This window comes from Plecotus auritus (genome assembly GCF_963455305.1).
Source record: "Plecotus auritus genome assembly, chromosome: 2".
NCBI lineage: Eukaryota > Metazoa > Chordata > Mammalia > Chiroptera > Vespertilionidae > Plecotus > Plecotus auritus.
In genome coordinates this window covers 33,692,507-33,713,320 of record NC_137771.1, presented here as the reverse complement: position 1 = coordinate 33,713,320, position 20,814 = coordinate 33,692,507, and the positions used below count along the sequence as shown (strand labels likewise).

The 20,814-nt window shown below is 56.6% G+C and overlaps 1 protein-coding gene across 19 annotated transcripts in view; it reads right to left on the bottom strand.

Moving 5' to 3' along the window:
* Positions 1-20,814, bottom strand: part of LRP8 (LDL receptor related protein 8) — a 72,104-nt gene that overhangs the window by 14,767 nt on the left and 36,523 nt on the right. For 3 of the 19 annotated variants that reach the window (XM_080654104.1, XM_080654108.1, XM_080654094.1), the window contains 7 exons: positions 13,617-13,745; positions 10,256-10,633; positions 9,280-9,402; positions 5,156-5,275; positions 4,956-5,081; positions 3,085-3,259; positions 595-822 (listed from right to left, as the gene is read on the bottom strand). In XM_080654104.1, the coding sequence (XP_080510230.1) occupies positions 595-822; positions 3,085-3,259; positions 4,956-5,081; positions 5,156-5,275; positions 9,280-9,402; positions 10,256-10,633; positions 13,617-13,745 (1,279 nt within the window). Of the gene's footprint in view, positions 1-594; positions 823-3,084; positions 3,260-4,955; positions 5,082-5,155; positions 5,276-6,481; positions 6,521-7,245; positions 7,257-7,290; positions 8,067-8,402; positions 8,526-9,279; positions 9,403-10,255; positions 10,634-13,616; positions 13,746-20,814 lie in introns of those variants that run through there. The other 16 variants (XM_080654092.1, XM_080654097.1, XM_080654096.1 and 13 more) reach the window with 10 other exon arrangements.

The following is a 20,814-nucleotide window of genomic DNA, read 5'->3' as shown; positions in this document are numbered from 1 at the left end:
TACTGTTCCGGTCTACAGAGGAGAAAGTGATGACTACGAGGGCCACACAGCTAGACTGACCAGGGCCTCTCTCTCTTCCTTTCCTGAACAGGTATTGAGTACTTACTATGTGCCAGGCACAGGGCTGAGTGGTTTCACCTCATGTACCTACGTCAGGACTATGGAGGAAGTCGAAGGGAGGCAGATTGGAGAATATGAGAAAACAAACAAAACAAAACAAGAAAATCCTTTCTAATGGGCAGAACTGTCCCCAGATGAGACAGGCCCCGGGAAGTGATGGGCGCCTGTCTCTGGAAGCGTGTGAGCAGCCACCAGAGGCCCGCCTGCAGCGTGAGGACAGGCTCCCTGCCCCGGAGTGTTTACAGGCAATTTCCAGGGCCCATTCTGTGCTGAGACACTGTGTCACTGATTCTATAGCATGATGAATGAGCGGTAGAGTCCTGGAGACAGAGGGGCCTGCTTGGACTTTCCTCCCATGGGCTGTGTCTAAGGCCTCCCAAAGCCCTCAAGATAGCTCTTAGGACAGATCCACGGGGACTGAGTGACTGTGTGCCTATGGTGGGAGAACAGGAAGTTCCAGGTGAGGACACTCACCCTCGCAGGGGGTCGACGGCGATGGCCCGGGGCTCACTGAGGTCGTGGCTGAAAAGAGTGCGTCGGCGGCTGCCATCGACTGTGGCTACTGAGATGGTCTTGTTGCCCGAGTCGGTCCAGTAGATGTGCTTGTGGACCCAGTCCACTGCCAGGCCCTCTGGAGAGTGCAACTGCTCGTCGATGAGGACCTCCTGCTCCGCCGGGTCACTGGCCTTGTCCATGTACGCGCTAGACAGGGGTGGGCAAACTTTTTGACTCGAGGGCCACAATGGGTTCTTAAACTGGACCGGAGGGCCGGAACAAAAGCATGGATCGAGTGTTTGTGTGAACTAATATAAATTCAAAGTAAAGGAGCGAAGGGGAGAGCAAGAGAACCGGATAGAACAGCCGGATCCGGCCCGCGGGCCGTAGTTTGCCCAAGGCTGTGCTAGGAGCAACCAGAGCTGGCCGTGGGGGCGGGTGCTCTGCCCACGCGTCCCCCCGGGGCTGCCTGTGCGCCCTTCTCCCCGCTCTCTCCCCTCTGGGTGATGGCCGTGGGTTTTAGGGGAGCTTAGCTAATTTCTACTCAATGCATTCGCTGGGCCACCAGGGTAAGCATATAGGCTTGAATCAGCCACAGCCTCCAGCCTGGAGAAGTTCATTTTGTGGGGGACAGAAATCTACAGCCAGATCATTGCAGTATAATGTGATTACATAAACCACTTGGGGCTGTGGCAGCAGAGAAATGGAGGCTGCATCATCCTGGGGGGTTGCAGAAGGCTTTGTAGGTGAGTCCTGAAGGGCCCGTGCATTAGGAGCACAGAGAACAGCACGTGCAAACGCTCAGGGGTGTGTGTCCTGGAATGCTGAATAAGGCGCGACATTCAGTGGAGGTAGAGCTGGGGAGGTGGGATATAAGACTGGAAGTCAGTGTGGGAAGGGGCCACATCTGGTGGGCTCTTCATGCCGCGCTGAGGAGTTGGATTTTCTCACAGAGCAGGTAACTGAACAGGTCAGAAGGGCATGTGAGATCACCGTGGCACCTGTGGACTATGAGATGGATTGGAAAGGGCAGAATGAAGGCAGGGAGACTGGAGGGGGCTGTTTACTCTCTAGGTGAGAGATCAAGAGGGCCTGCGGGAGGCTGTGCCAGTGAGAATGGAGAGAAGGGGCTGAAAACACAGTAGACGCCCAGGAGGCAATATTAACAGGACTTTCCGTCTCCCAAATGCTGTTTCTCCCAAGGTTTTCTCTCCCCCATAACCTCTCTCTGGGAGGTTAGTTCCACGGTGCCCACTGCCATCCATAACTCTGACTCTCCCATCCCGGCCACTCTCTGAAGCTCCAGACTGTAAAGCCAACTGGCCCCCCTTGGATGTCCAGACACCTTAAACTCAATACATCCGGAACCCCTCACCTCCACTGCCCGCCCCTCAGCCAGCCTGCTGGACTGCCCCAAACCCCACCTGATTCTCCTCCACAGCTCCCACCTCAGAGAACAGCATCACCCATAGAACCTCCCGAGCCAGAACCTCTAAAACTCCCAAAATGAACCTGGAAGTTCATCTGACTCTTCCTCCTCAGCCCCATTTCCCCTGTCACCAAATCCTGCCTCTTTCAGTAATAGCTGTTGGACAGGCGAGCTGTTTCTGTGTGTGTGAGTGTGAACGGATTGTGTTGGGGGCGGTAGTCATTGAGTTGTCAGTGAGTAGCATTTGGTATATTTGTTTCTACCTATCCATCCATCCATCCATCCCATCATTCTTTCAACAGTCTCCCCAGTGCCTGGTCATGGCAGGTCTGCTAAGTGGATGGATCTCACGACAAAGAAAGGCTATGACTGCCCCAAGGGGCCGGGACACGCAGGGTGGCTGGCTTGTGGTATCTGAGAAAGAGCGGGAGGAGAGAACTGAGTGTGTGAGGAGCTTTCCTGGGAGCTGAAGGTCACTGACTGTTGTTACAGACACAGTGAAGGGCCGGACTAGGGGTACTGCATCGGGAAGGTTTCCCTGACCCCCCTGATTGGGTCAGAGGCCTCCTCTGTAATCCCCCTCATGACTCATGACTCATGATCATCACAATGGATGTCACTGCAGTATGAATGGGTTCTCCAGGCATCTGCGTCATCTTTGAGTCCTCAGGATCCAACACACAGACCTGTGAGCTGCTTTGAAAGTCCTCACCAAAGGCAGGGATTTCTTCCTTTCTGCCCTGACTGAACATTCCCTGGGTCTTGCACGCCCTACTAGGCCACCGGGGGGCAGTCAAAGCCCAGGTGTGTGGAGATCAAAGCTGCTCTCCCAATGGAGCCACAGCCTTAGGCCAGGCAAGGGGGGGTTGGGGTGGTTGGGTGGGGTGGGAAGGGGTCCTGCAGTTCCATAGCCACTGTGATTCTGTGTCCCTTCCTAAGCCCCAACTCAGTCCTGGAGAATTCCAGGGGCAGAAAGGGCACAGAGGCCACCCTTCCTCTCTGCCTCTGTCAGCTCCACCTCCCGAGGCCTGGCTGCTCACCTGTAGATCTTGCGGTAAGAGAGGTCACACCAGTAGATACGATTGGTGGCCACTTCGACGTCTAGTGCCACGACGTTCTTGAGCATGGGGATGAGGCGTGAGTAGTCTCGCTTCACCAGGTCTATCCTCCGCACCTCGTGCCGGTTGGTGAAGATTAGGGACGGGCTCCTGCCAGCTGCCGTGCAGAGAGGTGGAGAGAGAAAGGGTCAGGTGAGGTGAGGAAGGGGAGACCAAGGCTCTGCCACTGGTTTGCTGGGCGATGCCTCATTTTCCTGTAGAACAGGTGACAAGTCACCTCACAGCGTAGAGGAGCAGATGAAACAATTGTTACAAAAAGCGTAAGATGCAAACGTACCACACATAACAGGATTTTTCCTTTTTATTAGATACAAATTTCCACAATCCTCCCCATTTCCTCCTCAGGCTGGCACTGAAGGCTGTGTGACCCCAAGTCCCTGTCTAGCCTCATCACTTGCCTCTCCAGCACACCTCGATTCCAACCTCCAGACCACCTATCGTTACTCAGCCACCACTGCGCTTTGCTGCCTTGGGGCCTTTGCTTAAGTTGTCCCTCTACCTAGAATGCATCTCTCCCCAGCAACTACCACCTCCTTTGCTCAGGGCCCCACTGCGATAGTTCAAGAAGAGCAACATGAGCATTAAGTGTTTTTCAAAGATGACTGAGGATCCAGTATGGAGGACAGACACGGGAGCTGGGGTGAGATTGGAGGGAGGAGATTGGCGGGAGGAGATTCAGGGAGGCCATTGTGAGTCTTTAGTTTATGTGGACTGTACTTAGGGACATAAGAGATAAGGCTGCAGAGGTTGGCAGGGGCCAGACCATGAAGTGTCCTATCAGCTGGGTGAAGAATTTGCACTTTATTCTGAGCCAATAGCAGGGGTGGGATGTGTGCAATATATGACACGGATTATGTATGTGTATATACAAAACCCATTTATGGACTAAAGATTAGATTTCAGGAAGGTCATCAGTGACCTAGACATTCCTGGCTATTGCATATGGAGGGCACACCATGTCCCTCATCTACTCAAAACCCTCAGAAGCTTCCCCTGACTTAGAATGGAACCCAGAGTCACCCCTCGCTGGGAGGAGGAGACCTCTGTGATCTGCCCGCGTCGCCCCTCTGACTTCCTCCTGTTCTCCTTGCTCCAGCTGCACTGGCGTCCTCACTGGTCTTTGAAACCAGGCATGCTCCTACCTCAGGGCCTTAGCACTTCTGTTCCTTTGCCTGTGGCTGTTCCTGCAGATAGATGCACGGCTCACTCCTTCACCTCACAGGTCACCTTCTCACGAAGGGGAGGGCCCTGACCACTCTATCCAAACCGGCAAGCCACTGCCCTCCTGGACCTCCCCCTCCCCTTCCCTGCTTTACAGTTGTCCTAACCCTTATCACTTTCGGCCACGCACTGTATTTTATTTATTTATCTGGTTTCTTGTCTGTCTCACCCACTAGGATGTAAGTTCCACGAGGGCAGACAAGGATGTGTGTCTGTTTTGCTTACTGCTGAACCTAGTGCCAACGTTAGGTGTCCTGTATAAAGGACTGAATAAAATGAGCGAATGCAGTTGGCTGAACGACCAGCTAGGTGTGCACATGCCATGCTCTCTGTGTGGGCTGCCTACGCTGTGTGTATAGTCTGCATGGCCCAGTTTGCTTGTATATTGTTTCTGTGGGCTGTACTGGGTGGCTTTATGTAGTGTCTAGGTGGGTGTCCGTGTGCAGTGCAGTGTGTGATGTATATGTACACTCCTAGTACTGTGTGCGCACACCCACTCTTCCTATACGGAAACACACTGCTCTCTGCACCTCCTCAGAGCTCCCCTCCCCCACACCTTGGGGCGTCCATACCAACAGCCTTGCAGTTCTTGGTCAGCGTGTCCATCTCGTAGCCAGGGTGGCACTCGCACTTAAAGTAGCCCTTGTAATTGACACAGATCTGGCTGCAGGCGTCTGGGTCCTCGCACTCATCTATGTCTGTGGGGAGGAGCAGAGGTCAGGACTGGCAGGAGGCTCTGCCTTTGCCTGGGGGCGTGAGAGGAGGGTCTCACCGCCACAGGTCTTCTGGTCCAGGAGCCGGTAGCCTGCTGGGCAGGTGCACTCAAAGCCGATCTTGAGGTCATTGCAGATGTGGGAGCAGCCGCCGTTGTTGTGCAGACACTCATTCAGCCCTGGAAAGGGACATGGGCTCCTGAGGGTCCAGGAGCCCAGCCTGGGGTGGGGGCCAGATAGGGGTGGGCCAGGGCTGAAGCAGAGCCTCAGGGCAGCGGGACTCCCGAGGAGCCAGGATGCTCTGTGGCCTCACTGAACCTCAGCCTCATTAACCAGGTGACTGGGCAAGAGGTGGGTCAGAGAGGAGCAGTCCTCGCTCCAGGCCAGACACACAGACAGGGACAGAGTGGAACCAGAACTCAGGTCCTTTGCCTCTCAGGCCAGGGCTCTCTGCCAGGCTGCTAGGCTGCCTAGGGTTTTTCCTTTCACAAACAAGTTTCTCCCAGCTTTTCCTTCCTCATGGCCTCAGAGTGGAAGAGGCCTGCATGTGCCATGTCCAGCCCTCAGGATACCCCAGCAATCCCTTCTGAAACGCCCTCGCTTCAACCTCTGCAGCCTCAGCAGCCCCCCTCCCTCTGAGGGAACAAAGTCCTTCCTCGCAGGACCTCCTCTCCGTGGTTTCTGCTCCCGCTCCCAGCTCTGCATGTGGAGCTGACCAGAGTCTAATGGCTCCCTCAGAAGCTCCTTAAAGCACTGATTTCTGATCCCTATCAATCAGCTACCTTTCTCTGGATACACCCCATTTGTCATGTCCCGCTTGGACAGGGCCCAGAGCTAGCCCACCATGCAGAAGTCTGAACAGTCTCGCCCGTTTTGAGCGTGCGGTTATCTAAGATCCCCATGTCTTTTTCTATTCTGAGCGGTGGCTAAGTCAATGCCCTCCTACCATGAACTAAAATGGTTTTTTTTTCCTCTCCTCCAGCACCTGCCTATTCCTACACTTAGCCACAGGCCTGGCTCTGGGATTACCAACTCCTGCAAAGGATGAAGGGATGCCAGGAGGTCATCTGGTCATCCACTCCCTCATCACCTTCTGGCAGGGTCCCAGAGGAGGTCAGAGAGGCCAGGACCAAGGCTCGCAAGTTCTCACAGCATCTTCTGAGCTTTAGAATCACAGAAGGTTAATTCTGCAAGCCAAGGGAAGGTGCCACCCACCCCTCTGCCCTCCAGGCTCATGCACCACCACTCCAGCCAAGCCAAGCAGAGCTGAGCTGAGCCAGCCATGACCATGCAAACAGCTGGTTGGAGCTGCCTACCCCAGGCCATGCACAGCTGTGGTGCCCCACCTCCAGCCTAAGCCATGCTTGGGGAATGTTCCCCTTTACCCCTGGGCCTCCTCCTGTTTCCCTGAGATGCTGGTAGAGCTGAAAGAACAAGACCACAGCAACCCCATGATTGAGGGGGGCCTGGGAGTGACTCAACCAGGCCCAGCCCTGGGAGCCCAGCCCCTTTGCATGGGCTAAGCCATGGAACCTTTGGGGTGATATCTGTGGAGCACCACCTCCAGGAATCTTGCTGTCACTCCAAGCCCTCCCTGACCTCTCCCACACCATATTATTCCCTCAGCACCACCCATTCATTTGTTTACCCACTCACTCCCTGCCTCATTCATGCACCCACTCACTTCCTCTCTCCTTTTGCAGGTAGCAGCAACCCAACACATGTATTTACAGGAGCCCCCTGATGGAATGGCAGGTGTAGGATGGCTTGGAAAGGGGAAACGGGAAAGCACAGAGTCTTCCAGGGCTGAGGTGGTCAGGGTGGGAATGGGTAGCGGGCCCGGACCTTTCTGACCCTGTCTACCCGTCCCTGGAAAGCTAGCGCCAAGGTGGAGGCTGGAGGGGAACCTCTGGGCCTTCCCAGTTCTATCTAGCCTGGAGGTGATTCTTCTGGGGGGACTTGAAGGGGGAGAGGGGCAGGTGCTGAGCAGCACGAGGTCCCCCATGGAAGGAAGGGCAGTGACACTTTCCCAGCACATGCACACACCTGTGCACACCGGCATGCACACACCTGCACACACGGGCATGCACACACACGCCAGCTTACGTGCAGAGGCAGACAGGCCCATGGGCTCCACAGACACACTCACACAGACGTGGGATCACACACAGAGTCCGTGATGCAATTCCCTTGCCTGACTCAGAGAAGGAGCCATGGATACAGATACTGGCCTCTCACCAGCACAGAGACACAAACACATGCGTACATACTTCTCTTTGGCGTGTCATGCAAAAGACGAGAGAGAAGAGAGTTTAGTGGGTTAGTAGTCCTTGGCTAGCTCCCAGGCTGGGCATGGGTGGGGTGGGGCTGGGCTCAGTTGCTCCTGCTTTCCTATCCTCTTCTATCTTCTTCTGGGACTTTTCTTGGCAGGGCCCTGAAGGGAGTGGGGGGCTAGTCTGTCACCTGCAAGCTCAGGTGCAGGCTGTGACCTTCACCCAGCTACTCTTCCTTTCAAAATCCATTTTAAAATCCTCACCAGGGGCAGCAACATGCTGTTCCTATGGTGCTCCAGAGAATGAAGGTCCTCTGAGCACCCTGGAGGGAGGTGCTGGGTGACAATGGGCCTGCCAGGAAGGGAGGGAGGGAGGGAGGGAGGGCCTGACCGAGGCTCTGTCCAAACCCCTGACCTCAGAAATGGTTTCTGTCTGTTCTCTGGAATGCCCACCCACCTGCAGCCCAGACTCCTGCTCTTTTCAACCTCGGACACCCCCCGCCCCCCGACAGCTCTAGCCATCAGGACGCCACCTCCTCTGCTCCTCACTCTTGTCCAGCCTGTGAGTCTGGGTCCCAGAAAGTCTAAGCTCCTCGGGGCTCAGGATGATGCCACCCTCTGCTGCTGGTTCTGTCCTCCCTCACCCAGGCCTGGCCTGAACCAGGTGGACACCTGCCTGCTCTTCCCCACCTCGCCTCCGGCAGGTCAGCAGAGCAGAAACACTGAGTAAGAGAGAGATCCAGAGTGAGCACACACTCAGAGGTCGGCATGTGGAAGGAGGAGGAGAGGCTGGGTTTGTGAGAGGAAGCATGGCTATGAGCATCTGGGCCGGAAAGGAGAGGCCGTTCTATTTGTAGAGATGCAGAACGAGAGGCCCCAAAGCAGGCAGCTCCGTCAGAGGCCACAGGACAGTGGTGTCCAGAGAGAGGGCCAGAGAGGAACGGGTGCTCAGGGGCGGCGAGGGCCTTGGCCTGGCTGCCAGGAGGGGCGTGGAGGGGGTTAGTCCAGCAGTTGGATGTAGACAGGTACTGTACCACACTCTTTCAGAGGCTCATCCGACCAGTCCCGGCAGTCCCTCTGAGAATCACACACTTTCCCGCCGTCCACGCACTCGCCACTCTTACACTGAAATCTGCGGGGACCCTCACATGTGGACTCTGTTGGGCCAGACAAGAGAGTGGACAGCTCCTGTGAGGCCTTCAGCAGGGAGGGCTAGGCTGGGCCCAGGGAGGTGAGCAGGCTCCAGCCCCAGCGTCTCCAGAGGGTGGCCCAGGACAGACAGCTGGGTGAAGGGCTGGTGGGAGCTCTGCTCACAGGGCAGGACCCCAGGCTGATCAGGATGCCCAGGCATCATGTAGCTGGGCCGGGCTCGGGGTCTGTACCTGATATTGCAGTACCAGGGCCCAGGGAGGGGAAAGTGTCAGCTCAACAGACCCTGGGGGCTGGACTGAGCATCTCCTGGGGGGACCTATGTCCAGGGGCCCTGGGTAGGGGAGGCTGCCTCACTGCCCACTTCCCCAGATGACCAGTAGGCCAGGGCCTCTACTCCTGCAGGGGGTGAGTGATGACCAGAAGAGCCATCTGAGGATGAAGGGGGCTCCCTGGGGAGTAGGACAGCCTCTGCTCAGTCTGGGAACAAGTGAGGAGAGCCACTTGGAGACGGACCTGGACAAATGGTGGGGGCTGGGCTTCCTGCAGTGCCCTTTCATGCAGTCCTTAACAATCTAGTCCTGGTGCTACTAGGACCCCAGGGAGAGGAGCAGGGTGGTGTGGGGGCAGATAATGCTCTGGGGGAAAGATGCATCTTGGGGGCCAAGGGGAGGCAGTTTCAAGCTCTGCTCTCCCCGCTGGAGTTGGGAGAGCTCGGGGTTCTCTTGGAGGATGCTGCCCCTCTGCTTCGACCACACGCACCCTTTAGGCAGCCAGCTTCATCACTCCCATCTGGACAGTCCTGTTCCTGGTTGCAGCGCTTGATTGCAGGGACACAGGCTCCATCCCCACACTGGAACTCGTCTCCACGGCAGGTCCCCAGTGCTGCCAGGACAGGCCAAGGGAAAGGGTCAGAGCCAGCACGGTGTTGGGACAGCTCTCCTACCCCCCTCCCTGTCCACCCCTGGCAAGAACAGAACCAGTGGCTGAGCCTGGGGACCTTGAAGGACACCTGACCAAGGCACTTCCAGTGTACAGACGGGAGACTGAAGCTCAGAGAGGGGAAGGCCGCACTCAGGGTCACACAGCACTCTGGCCGGCAGAGCCAGGACTAAAACTCAGGTCTCCTGTTTCTCCCTCTCCTGCCTCTCCCCGGGGCTACCTCTCCAGCGGACACATGGCCTTCTTTTTGGTTTTGGTGCTCATCTCTTAATGACTTCATCCCTTCAGCAGACCCTTTCTGAGCACCCAGTGTGTGCCCTCGCCGTACTAGGCATGAGCACCCAGAGACTACCAAGAGCTTCCCCATCCTCCAGGCCTAGGAGATTGGGGTGCGGAGGCAGGTTGTGGAATACAGCGGGCAGCACAACAGCGCGGAGTGTTATCAGAGAAGGCAGCTGGGGGACCTGTGGGAGGCCAGGGGAGAGACCCAGCTCAGCTGGGAGGATTCCGGGGAGCAGGCCCAGCAGGTAGGAGGGTGGCAGTTCCGGAGCGTACCCACTGCCTGGGACTGAAAAGGGCAGGGTGGGAGGTGTGATAGGGGAGCATCATCCAAGGACACAGGTACCCTGAAGACCCTTGACCTCAGGAGTTAGACCTGAGCTCCGCAGCTTAGGAGCCACGTGAACTCAAGCTCGGTCTGCGCCCCGCGCAGTAAAGCAGGGCGGTACCGGCAGGCAGGTGCGCTGGGCCCGGCGGCCGCGCATCCGCAGGGGGCTGGGCGGAGGAGGGCGCTTACGGCAGTCGGCCTCGTCGGACTGGTCCTTGCAGTCGCGGTCGCCATCGCAGCGCCAGCCCAGGTGCACGCACTCGCCGCTGCGGCAGGCGAAGTGGGCGGCGGCGCAGGCGGCGGGCGCGGTCGCATTCCCCGGGCGCGCGCGGCCGCAGAGCTCGGCCGCCTCGTCCGAGAGGTCCTGGCAGTCGAACTGGCGGTCGCAGACCCAGCGCTCGGGGACGCAGGCGCTGCCGTCGCCGCAGCGGAACTCGCGGGGCCCGCAGGCCGGGTCGGCGCAGCCGCGCTCGTCGCTGCCGTCGCCACAGTCGTCGTCGCCGTCGCACACGAACACAGCGGCCAGGCACGAGCGGTTGCTGCACTGGAACTCGTGCGGGGCGCACACTGCGCGGGACAGAGAGCCGGTCGGCCCGCCGAACCCCATCCCCGGAGACCCGGCCGCTGGTCCTGCTACAGGGGCCTGACCCTCACCTCTGGGCCAGAATGAGTCCTGCTACAGGGCCTGAATGGTGGACGTGCCGCCAGGGACAGCAAAGGGGGCTTCCAATCCACGTACTACGCGGGGTGGGGCTGGGGAGGGGGCGAGCTTGGGAACACACTACCCCTCCCTGAACCTCCCAGCCTCACGGCCCGCTGGATGGTGGCGCTATAAGGATCTCTAAGCTGCAGAGCGCCACCTGCAGGCCTCTGTGATGTTCCTAGGAAATGTGTGCAACCTGACACTGACCCAGGGAACAGCGTCTGGGCCGTTTCCTTACAGCACAGCTCAGCAGCTCAGGTCCCCCTCCACCCTCCCATGGCCGGTACTGCACCATCTAAGTCTCCTGGCCTGGCACCCAAGGCCACGAGCACGGGGCCCCTGCCCTGTGCCATGACCTCCTTCACTCTAGCACACACCCTCCTTTAATAGACCATTTGCACATGTTCCACCTCTGGGCCTTGGCTCCAGCTCTTGCATCTGCTGGTATATACGTTGCCCACCACTGTCTCTGCACTTTACAGTGATGACGAGGGCCCAAATTCCACCTCTTTCCTAACACACTTCATGCTCCCCTGCTCCGGAAGCCTCCCTCCCGCTCTCTTGCGGTGCCTTTCACATCACGATCAGGTGTCCGGCTCTCACATCCTTCTCCATCGGCCCCAGGACCACACATTGCATCGCACTGGCTCTGAGATCAACCCAGCATGGTGCGGAGGGCCTGGCACAGGGCGGGTGTGTTGTGAATGGGTGAGAGGGTTCATTTAGGGATGTGCAGTAGTTAAGGGCAAAGGTCACTGGCCCTGCCTGGGGTCCTAGGTTTTCCCTCTCTAGTGGGCTGCTCTGAGCTGAGAGGCTGGGAGGGCCTTAGAGATCACCAGCCCAACTTCCAGTTTACAGAGGGGGAAACTAAGGCCCAGGGAGGGGAGCCTCAGGGTCACACTGTCCAGGGTGACAAGGGAAACAGAACTCGGGTTTGGGGCTCTTCCTTCCTACTCTGGTTTTCTCCTGGAGTGTAAGCTGTTGCCAGAGCGGTGACCTCCTTGCCTCCTTCATTCCTTACACAGAGGCCAAGAACAAGCGTAGGGGCTGAGGTGGGGCTTGGCTGTGGCCACAGGTAAGGAGGAGGTGGTAGCACCAGATCACTCCACATGGGGGCGCCAAGAGTCTTTTTATTTTCTGATGGAAAAATGTTTTTCATTGTTACTGACTATAAAATAGAACAATGCCTTCACTTTCACAGTGTAGGCAGCTCAAGTCACATGTTGCTGACAGTTCTGTCAAATTTCTGACAGAAGCACTTTTTCCCCTTCTAGGCTTTTGGGATGTTGGGGCTTTGGTAGGAAAAGCACATATCACCCTGTGATGTCTGCCCCTCAAGATTATGCTGATGCCTCGATTAGCTGCACTCCTTCCTGTCCAGACAGCGTGTACATGTCCAGGGAGCGAGGACTCACTTTGTTCAGAGTTCTGGGAGGAAGTACTTCTCTATACTGAATTCTCTCCAACGTTTTGAAGCTGACAGCTACTTTAAGATCTGTATTCTCAGGCCTATGCCCAGAGACCCACTCACAGCATTCACAAATGGAAGAAACTCTGAGGGACCAGAGCGGGGAGCATTCTTTTTCCCTTTCCCAGGTTGGGAGCTGTAACAGAGAAGCCCACTAAAACCATCTAACCCCCCTATCTGCTACGGTTAACGGAACTTTCCTGCTACAGCATGCTAGGCCCTGGTTACAGCTATTCCCACCCCTGCAATAGTGGCTGATGGCCTTCATGACTGAGGAAGCACCCGATTATGGGGGGTGAGAAGGGCAGAGGATTCTCATGGGCGGCGAGGCCCCACAAGGAAAAGAGCCAGTGCCATCATGGGGGCTTTGACACTGCTGGCCCAGTCGGGGTCTTCCCCCATGCCCACATGCTTCCTGCTTTAGACACATCCGAACTCCACACGTAGAATCTCAGAGAGCGGTGACTCAGAAGCCCCCAGAGGACAGGGCATTTCCCTTGTGCCAGGAAGGATGGATAAGATGCAAATACAGAGGTTGGGTAGGGAGTGGGGTGGAAGGCAGTGGTGGGCACATGCCTGGCAAAAGCTCCCGAGTGACCGCCCAGCCTCACAGCCTGGTTATCGACAGCCGGTCTGTCTCCCCCATTAATCATGAGTCCCCAGAGGGAAGACTGTAGGACTCGCCTCTTGTCCCTTCCAGAGCCTGGCTCAGGCCTTGCACACAGTAGGAGCCCATCAAATGGAAACCAGCGAGGCCCAGCCACGCTCCCCACTGGCCTAGGACCTGCTGGCCTGCTCGCTGGGATGGAGATAATCCTGTGTTTGAAGCTCAGTGATGTGGAACTGTCCCAGTGACCACTTCCATCTGTCCCTGCCGAGGCCGCCGGCAATGTCTTCCCTGCCCTGTGACGTGGCGCTCGAATCTGAGATTTCAGCAACAGTCCTTCACACCTCAGTAATCTGTCCTCTCCCCACCCCTGCCCCGCACACTACCAGTGCCCTGACCCAGGCCACCACCATTTCTTGCTACAGTCCCATCTGTTCTCCCTGTCCTTGCTCAGGGACCGGCAGAGACATGGAATGGATGAGCAAATGTCAGGCATGGTAAGAAAAACTCATGGGCTCTGCTGTCCAGACCTGAATTTGAATCTCAGTTCCATCACTCAGCCTTGAGTACTGTTCCTCTCTTGTCTGAGCCTCAGTTTCCTCACCCATAAAATGGGAATGATAATGGCTGCTTGTGAGGTGGTTGTGAGGATGAAAGAAAACAGTATCTCCAAAGTGCCTGGCCATCACCAGTGTCCTGATCATCACCCTCTCCTCCCACTGACCACGCCCCGGGGGGCTGCGCAGACCCTAGGGATCTGACCCCGACTCACAGGTGGCACAGCCAGCCTCGTCCGCTCCACTCTCGCAGTCCTTCTCCCCGTCGCAGCGCCACGAGGCAGGCACACACTTGTGGCTGGTGGGTCCACAGCTCAGCTTCTCTTCAGGACACACCTGCTTGGCTGTGGAGACAGACACATGTGCATATGTTGGCCAAGGAGGACACACGGCCTGGTGCCAACCAGTCCTGCTGCTTGGCCCCAGCCATCTGGCCCGAGGCCCTGGGAATCCACCAAAGCCTTCCTGTTTCACGTGTCTAGTTTCTTCATCTGAGAAGCCCCTGTCTGTCCTGAAGATTTTCTGAATCCTGTGTCTGACTCCACCACTGCCCTACCTAATTCTGTTTCATGCCCCCCTCGTCCCTGGCGCTCAAGCCTCCTTGATCCAGCCAACTCCTGCCTACTTTGATGGCCCCACGTTCCTCGTCCAAACCTCCCCTTTAGGCTCCAGCAACATGGAGCTGCCATGCCCTGCATGTGTCTCTGCCATTTCCCAGCTGTGTCCTTGGGCAAGACATGCCCCATTTGGGTCTCAGTTTGCCTTCCAGATCAGTGACTCATTGGTCCAAACCTATAGATCTGAAGGGTTCACCAAGGCCTCCACAGCCCCCCCTCCCCCCTGCCCCCCTTACAACTCAACCCCTCCAACTCGCTCTCCCGGCAATGGTGGGAGCCGCTGCTGAGAGCAGCCGCCTGTGGCAGGGCCCAGCGGGACCGCACAGCTATAATTACTGCAGCTGCAATCAGAGACTGACTCAGTCAGGGGCCCGAAGCCCCAGGCTTGATTCTCAATTTGGAAGAAAGAATGAGAACCCTGATCAGGGCTAGGGATGGCGTTCATTCTGAGCATCTCAGGATGACCCGTGGGGCAGACCCAGCCAAGGCAGACGCCTCTGAGACCTCGGCGGCTGGCTCCTGAACACAATGGTCTCTAGGATGTGCCAGGCATAGTCTTCGTCTTCACAAAAACTCAGCAGGGGGAGGATTATCTTGTGGCACAGACATCAAGGGCATGGGCTCTGGAGCCTGGCTGCCTGGGTTCAAATCCCAGCTCGGTGACTCACTGGCTAGCTACCTTAGCCAATAATCCTTATCTCTATGCCATTAACGTGGGGATAATATTATTCCTTACCTGACAGTGGTCGGCAAACTGCGGCTCGCGAGCCACATGCGGCTCACGAGCCGTGGTTTGCCGCTCTCTTGACTGAGTTTGCTGATCACTGACCTGGACTCTCGATTCCAATAATTACAGGCTGTTGTTGTTCCTTGTGATTAAGCCCCTATCCCAGTGGTCGGCAAACTCATTAGTCAACAGAGCCGCAGTTTGCCGACCACTGCGGCTTACCACATAGGATTGTTTTGAGGACTAAGTTAATGTCTGGGAAGAACTTAGGACTGGAATGGCCAGCCCAGTGTCCACAGGTAACGGAGGAGGAATGGTTTATTCTCTCGGCCAGTATCTACCGAGCACTGCTCTGCACCAGACATGGTAATCACACAGCTGGCTAAGCACGGAGTGAGGACTCAGGGTCAGCTGCGTCTGGTGCCTGCAGCCGGACAGTCCACTGCCCTGGAAAGCAGTGGGTTACTGTTGCCTGACCCTCACTCTTCTCTCTCATCTCAGACTAGTTCGTTCTCTTCTTACTTCCACAGCTGGGCTGAGAGGCCACAAGGGATGGAGAAAGGGCACAGACAAGATGGGGTGGGGGCACAGGAGTGTGAGTCCTGGCCTCCAAACACTGCTATGCCACGAGAGAGGAGTTCCTTGGCCCCCAGTATGGACCCCAAAGTTATCCCTAGGACTACATTTCATGGAATACAAGGCAACCCATCGGGCATACAGGATTCATGTTACAGAAATTTCCCTTAACAAGTAACCGTTGTGTCGAGTCTGGGGCGGCCTTGGGGCTGCAGTGCAGGGTGGTGAGGGGCCTGGGAGTTGGGAGAGGGCACTCTATCACTAACACACTGTGGGACCTCAGTAAGCACTTCCCCTTCGGGGCCCATCAGAACACAGGGAGCTGGGGCGAGCAGCATTTCCCAGAGTCCTGACTAAGGGGTGAGGGGTGGCAGCTGTTGGAAATGCCCCAGCCCATACTAGACTGAATCCAGACTTCGAGGGCAGAGTCAGGAATCTGTATTTTAGCAAATCCCCCACCCCAGTGATTCCCATGCACCCCTTTGAAACCCCCCAGGTTATCATTCTGCAAGTTCAAAAGATATAGGCTATTTCATCTCTTTAAATTCACTCCCAGAAAAATGATAGCAATGTTCTAAATGTTTGCAAGCCCGGAGAGAGCAATGGGATGAGGAACAAGGTGACCGTATATCCCTGAGCCAGGCCTCAGGAAACCACCTCACGGAGGAGCTGGAAGGAAGTCATATGCACTGAGCACCTGCAGTGTGTCGGCCTGCTCCACGCTGAGCATTTGACGTTCCCCCATTTCACTCTTACCCTCACCTGCCAGGGAAGCAGGCCCTGCAGGCTGTGAGCATAAACTCCAGGGGCACCATTCATAAAGATTGTCATATGAGCATTGCCCCTGGAGTGGAGCAGGGTAGTGGTCCCTCATCCTATGTTGCAGATGAGGAAACGGAGGCTCAGAGAGACCAAGTAATGGCAAAAATGCACAGCGGCGAGAAGCAGAGCCCTTCCCATCAAACCCACAGGCTCCTGCGGGTGGAGAAGTGGCTCAGAACAGCTCCAGACTCTGCCCCAAATCCCAGGTGGTGGACGGTCCCTTGACCACCCGCACCCCCTCTGGGGCTTGGTCCTGCAGACCCCAGCGCAGCAGGCAGCCGCTTGAACTTTTAGTGAATATTTATACAGTTAATTGCATAACCTTTCAGCAAGGACAATGATTAAACAATCCGTGCGCTTCCTTTCTTTATAATTAATAAGACATTTGCTGTGTCCCTAAATAGACAGCTCTAATTATAGGCTCTCGAGGATTCAGCAGCGCCTGACAGCAGCCCTCCTGCCCTCAGAGAGCCAAGGCGCCATGCTGGAATGCAGACTCCAGGGGTCTTGGTGGTCACATGGAGGAGCAGCTGTTAGAGCAACAGGAGACAGAGGTCCGAGAGGGGAAGGGACCTGCTGAGGCTATGGGATGCTGGCTGTTCCAACAGCCCGTCTCTCCCAGAACCTCCCTGTCTCTGCTGTGATGTAGCTCTGCCCCAAAGCCAGGACGTGCACCGTGCTCTCCGGGCTCCTGGGCCAGGCCGCTCACTGCAGGCCCTGGGAAGTGCAGTGTCTCCTTATGAGGGGGTACTATCGTTACCTTCATCTTACGAATGAGGAGAGCAGAGCCTGGGGAGGGTGAGTCGCTTGCTTAAAGTCTTGCAGCGAGGGGCAGAGCTGGCCTTCCATCCCAGGACTCGCCTCCAAACGCACTGCTTGACTTTTTTGCACTTTATCGCCACAAGAGAAAAGCAGGCCCCTTGGGCCCCCACCCCTGTCAGTCTACCCGGCATCCCGGGGTTGGAGAGGGTACCGAAGGAAGGAGGCTCGAGGGGCCTCAGCTCGGGCAGGGTCTGCAAGATGGCAGATGGCCGTCCGACGTCCACTTTCAGGAGGACTGAAGCCAAAGGCCTCGGGCAGCGTGAGGTAGGCGATAGAGCCTGGGCTTTGGGGTTCCTTCAGCAAATCGCTTAACCTCTGCACTCTGGCTCCTCTTGTCTGAAATTCAACGGGGTTACACAGTCTTCTAGATTTGGTGGGTGGTTTAAACGGGGAAACATGGAAATGCCTACTCTCAGAACCTGCAAGAAACTCTAAGTTCAAGAAAGAATGGCCCTTGTTTTAGTTCATAAAATGCAAATGCAAAGGGATGGGAGGGCCCTGGTCTCACCCCTGGGGATGCACGTTATCCTGGCCCACCACGGTCAGCCCTCGGCCCCCAGCCCTCAGCCCCCAGCCCAGAATGTTTGTCTCTCTGGGACAGATGCCTGAGGGAAGCCTTCGGCCTGCTGTTCAAGTATCCCCAGGTTCTGAGAGGCAGGAGCGAGGAAGCCACCGTCTCAGACATCGGGGATCCTGCACGGCTGGCGAGGGCCCAACTGCAGGCTGGAGAGGCTGTAGGCATTTATACATTCCCAGAGAATCTGCCCCAGAAATCCAAACCCACGGGTACTTTCTCTAATTCATAAGCTCACAAATTAATAAAAAGGGAAATGTCTGTTGAATAAAAGAATGAAAGTACTTGGCGGCTGCTTATTGAGCCAGCACGTCTGTGTGTCAGGTCACGTGAGGCTCAAGGGCGGCCGACCTCCAAGTGGGGATTGCCGGCTCCAAGGGGACCAGAGCTCAGGCCCTGGGAACTGTCAGTGTCCAGCTGCTGCCTGTGCAGAAGGGGTGGTTACAGCAGCTCCTTCACACGGGGGCAAAGTGCTAATTAGCATATTCAGCGTTTATTATTATAGATAGGAAGGTACTCTTGGTTAATCAGTGAGGTCTGCTTCCAGGTGGAAAGGTTCTAAGATTCATGCATTAAACCTCATTTTCAATAAGCAGCACCAAGAATTGCAACTCATTCACCTTGAACCAAACTCCCCACCTCCCACCCCTCCAGATGCCTGAAGGTGGGTCTGAGCCTTCCCCAATCAAGTGAGCTATAATTAGAGCTGAAATGCTACTTTCATTAGGCAAATGTCCCAGGCTTTCCTACTGTGACTCCTGGCTGTGTTTGATAGACAGAATCCAGAACCAGAGGAAAGAGAGCTGGGAGAAACCCCAGTTGTAGTGGAGGAATGCAGGGATGGGGGCTGCTCCCAGATCCCTTTCCCTTTTGATGCAACCCCCCTCACTTATACTATTCTAAGATTTTAAACTGGGGTATGTGAGGGAGAGGGCCTGAAGTAAAAATCCTATATAATAAAACCCTAATATGCAAATTGACCAATTGGCGGAACGACTGGTTGCTATGACATGTACTGACCACCAGGAGGCAGACGCTCAATGCAGGAGCTGCCCCCTGGTGGTCAGTGTGCTCCCACAGGGGGAGCACCGCTTAGCTAGAAGCCGGCTCACGCTAAGGAGCAGCAAGCCCGGCTTCCGGCTGGCGAGTGCAGCGGCGATGGCAGGGAGTGGGCCTAAGCCGCAGGTGGACATCCCCCGAGGGATTCCGAACTGTGAGAGGGCGCAGGCCGGGCTGAGGGGACCACGCCCCCCCAGCACACGAATGTCGTGCACTGGGCCTCTAGTATAATAATAAAAGTAACACTGCCATTACTGCAGCACTGACACTTTGCGTGCAGTTTTTCATTTGATTCTCACATCCCCTGTAAGGCAGATACCATTACCCCCATTTTAAAGATGAATAAGCTAAGGCCCAGGGAGATTGGGCAATCTGCCTGAGGCCTCACAGGTTAGAGGACCTGAACCCAAATATATCAAACACCATACTCACCACACTTTACTACTGCCTACAATCTTTCTTTGAGCGGGGGAGGGGGCTGAATCCTGGGAGCTGGCACAATCCCCAGAAACCTGGTAGGCTGTGAAGGTTGCTATGACAACACCAATTCAATGGGCAGCGGATTGGCTGTGGGGTTCTTGTTCAGTCAGGAAGCCTGCTACCAGATCCCCCAATGCTGCCTGACCCTCGAGGTCCCTCCTGGCTCACCTCCTCCAGGCAGTCCTCCCTGCCCATAGGCCTTGTCCACCTCTGACCATGCAACTCTACACCGGAAGTGGGGTCCTGGGCTGGTGTCCCAGCTGGGCACAGGCACGGGAGAAAGAGTATCTCAGAATCCTGAGTCTAGGAATCTCAGAATCATGGTCTTTGGAATTCTGGGATGTTAGAAACCAGGGCCCACAGAGGACCTCACAGTAATCACTGGGAGGACCCAGAAAGCTGGGCTCCTCCCTCCCTGGATGCAGCCTTGGCTGCGCTCCCATGGGTGCTTTCTCAAGCCTCAGGGAGCCTGTGGAGCCTGTCGTCACGGGAGGCAGACCAGCCACGGACACCTGAGCGTCTTGGAAGCAAGGCCCTCCACTGCTCTGGGCCGCCAATGACAGTGCCTCAGGGCCGGTGCGAAGCAGGCCCGGGGTGGGAAGGCAGCAAGTGCTAAATGGGCAAAAGGGACAAAGACAGGGAAACGGGGCAGAGCAGGTGAGGGAGGGGCAGGCAGCACAGGGAGGCAGCCCCGGAGAGCAGGGTGGGCAGGACCCTGGGCAGGAGGAGGATGAGAAGGGACACCAACACAGGGAAGTTGCTGCTCTCAGGCAGCAAGACAGATCCCCATAATAACGGCGATGCAGCTCCCCCCACTCCCTTTCTGCCCAGCGTCCAGGGCAACTGCTGGCGTGAGAGCTGGGTGGTCCACCTGGCTGACTGCAGCGGTGGAAACGCCCCTGTGGCCACAGCCCCCTCCCCAAACGTACAGGCTCTGCCCCTTGTTAGCTGGGCAGCCTTGGGCGAGGGCGTGAACCTGTTCCAGCCTGTTTTCTTCTCTCTAAGTGGGGGTCCATCCCACCCCCTTTCCAAGGTTGTCCTGACGGTGAGAGTCACAGTGGGTGTGGCTGGGCTTTGTTCCTTTTGAAGCTCAGGACAATGAGCTGGCTGCCCCCTGCCCAGGCATCCCCAGGGTAGCGCTGGGGTTGGCTACCTGCTGGGTGAGGAGAGGACCGGGCCTGGGGCAATGCAGGGAAGGCAGGGGCAAAAAGGAAGGGAGCTAGAAGGCCCTGTCGTAGGCTGGGTTGCTCTTGCTCTCACTCTCTCTCCCTTTCTCTTTCACTCTGAGACTGGTAGCTCTGTTGCTAGGAGACAAGGAAACCCAGTTATCACTAGCTCAGCCCTCGATGGGACTAGATGGGATGCTGGCCTCCATTGTCCCTGCCTCTGCCTCTGGGACAACTGTGACCCCTAACAGGACGTGGGGCTGTGACTGCAGGGTCCCCCAGCCCCACATCCTCCACATGCTTAACCTCCCCCCGCCACCCCCCGTCTTTTGTCTCGGGCTCGCTCGAATGAAGCTCTGCCTCCAGGACCACTGGGTCCTTCCCTGCCCCCTTCTCATCTCCCTTTTTAATTTAACAAATGTCACAGAATGACCTGCATGGTGTAAGTTTGCTTTGAGGATTAGAGCCTGGAAAAGAAATCACGGAGAGACAAAGCCCTGAGTGTGGGGCAGGCCCGGGGCTCAGCTCTGCCTTCCACTCACCCCGCTGCCTGGGCTGCCGCCAGCCCGC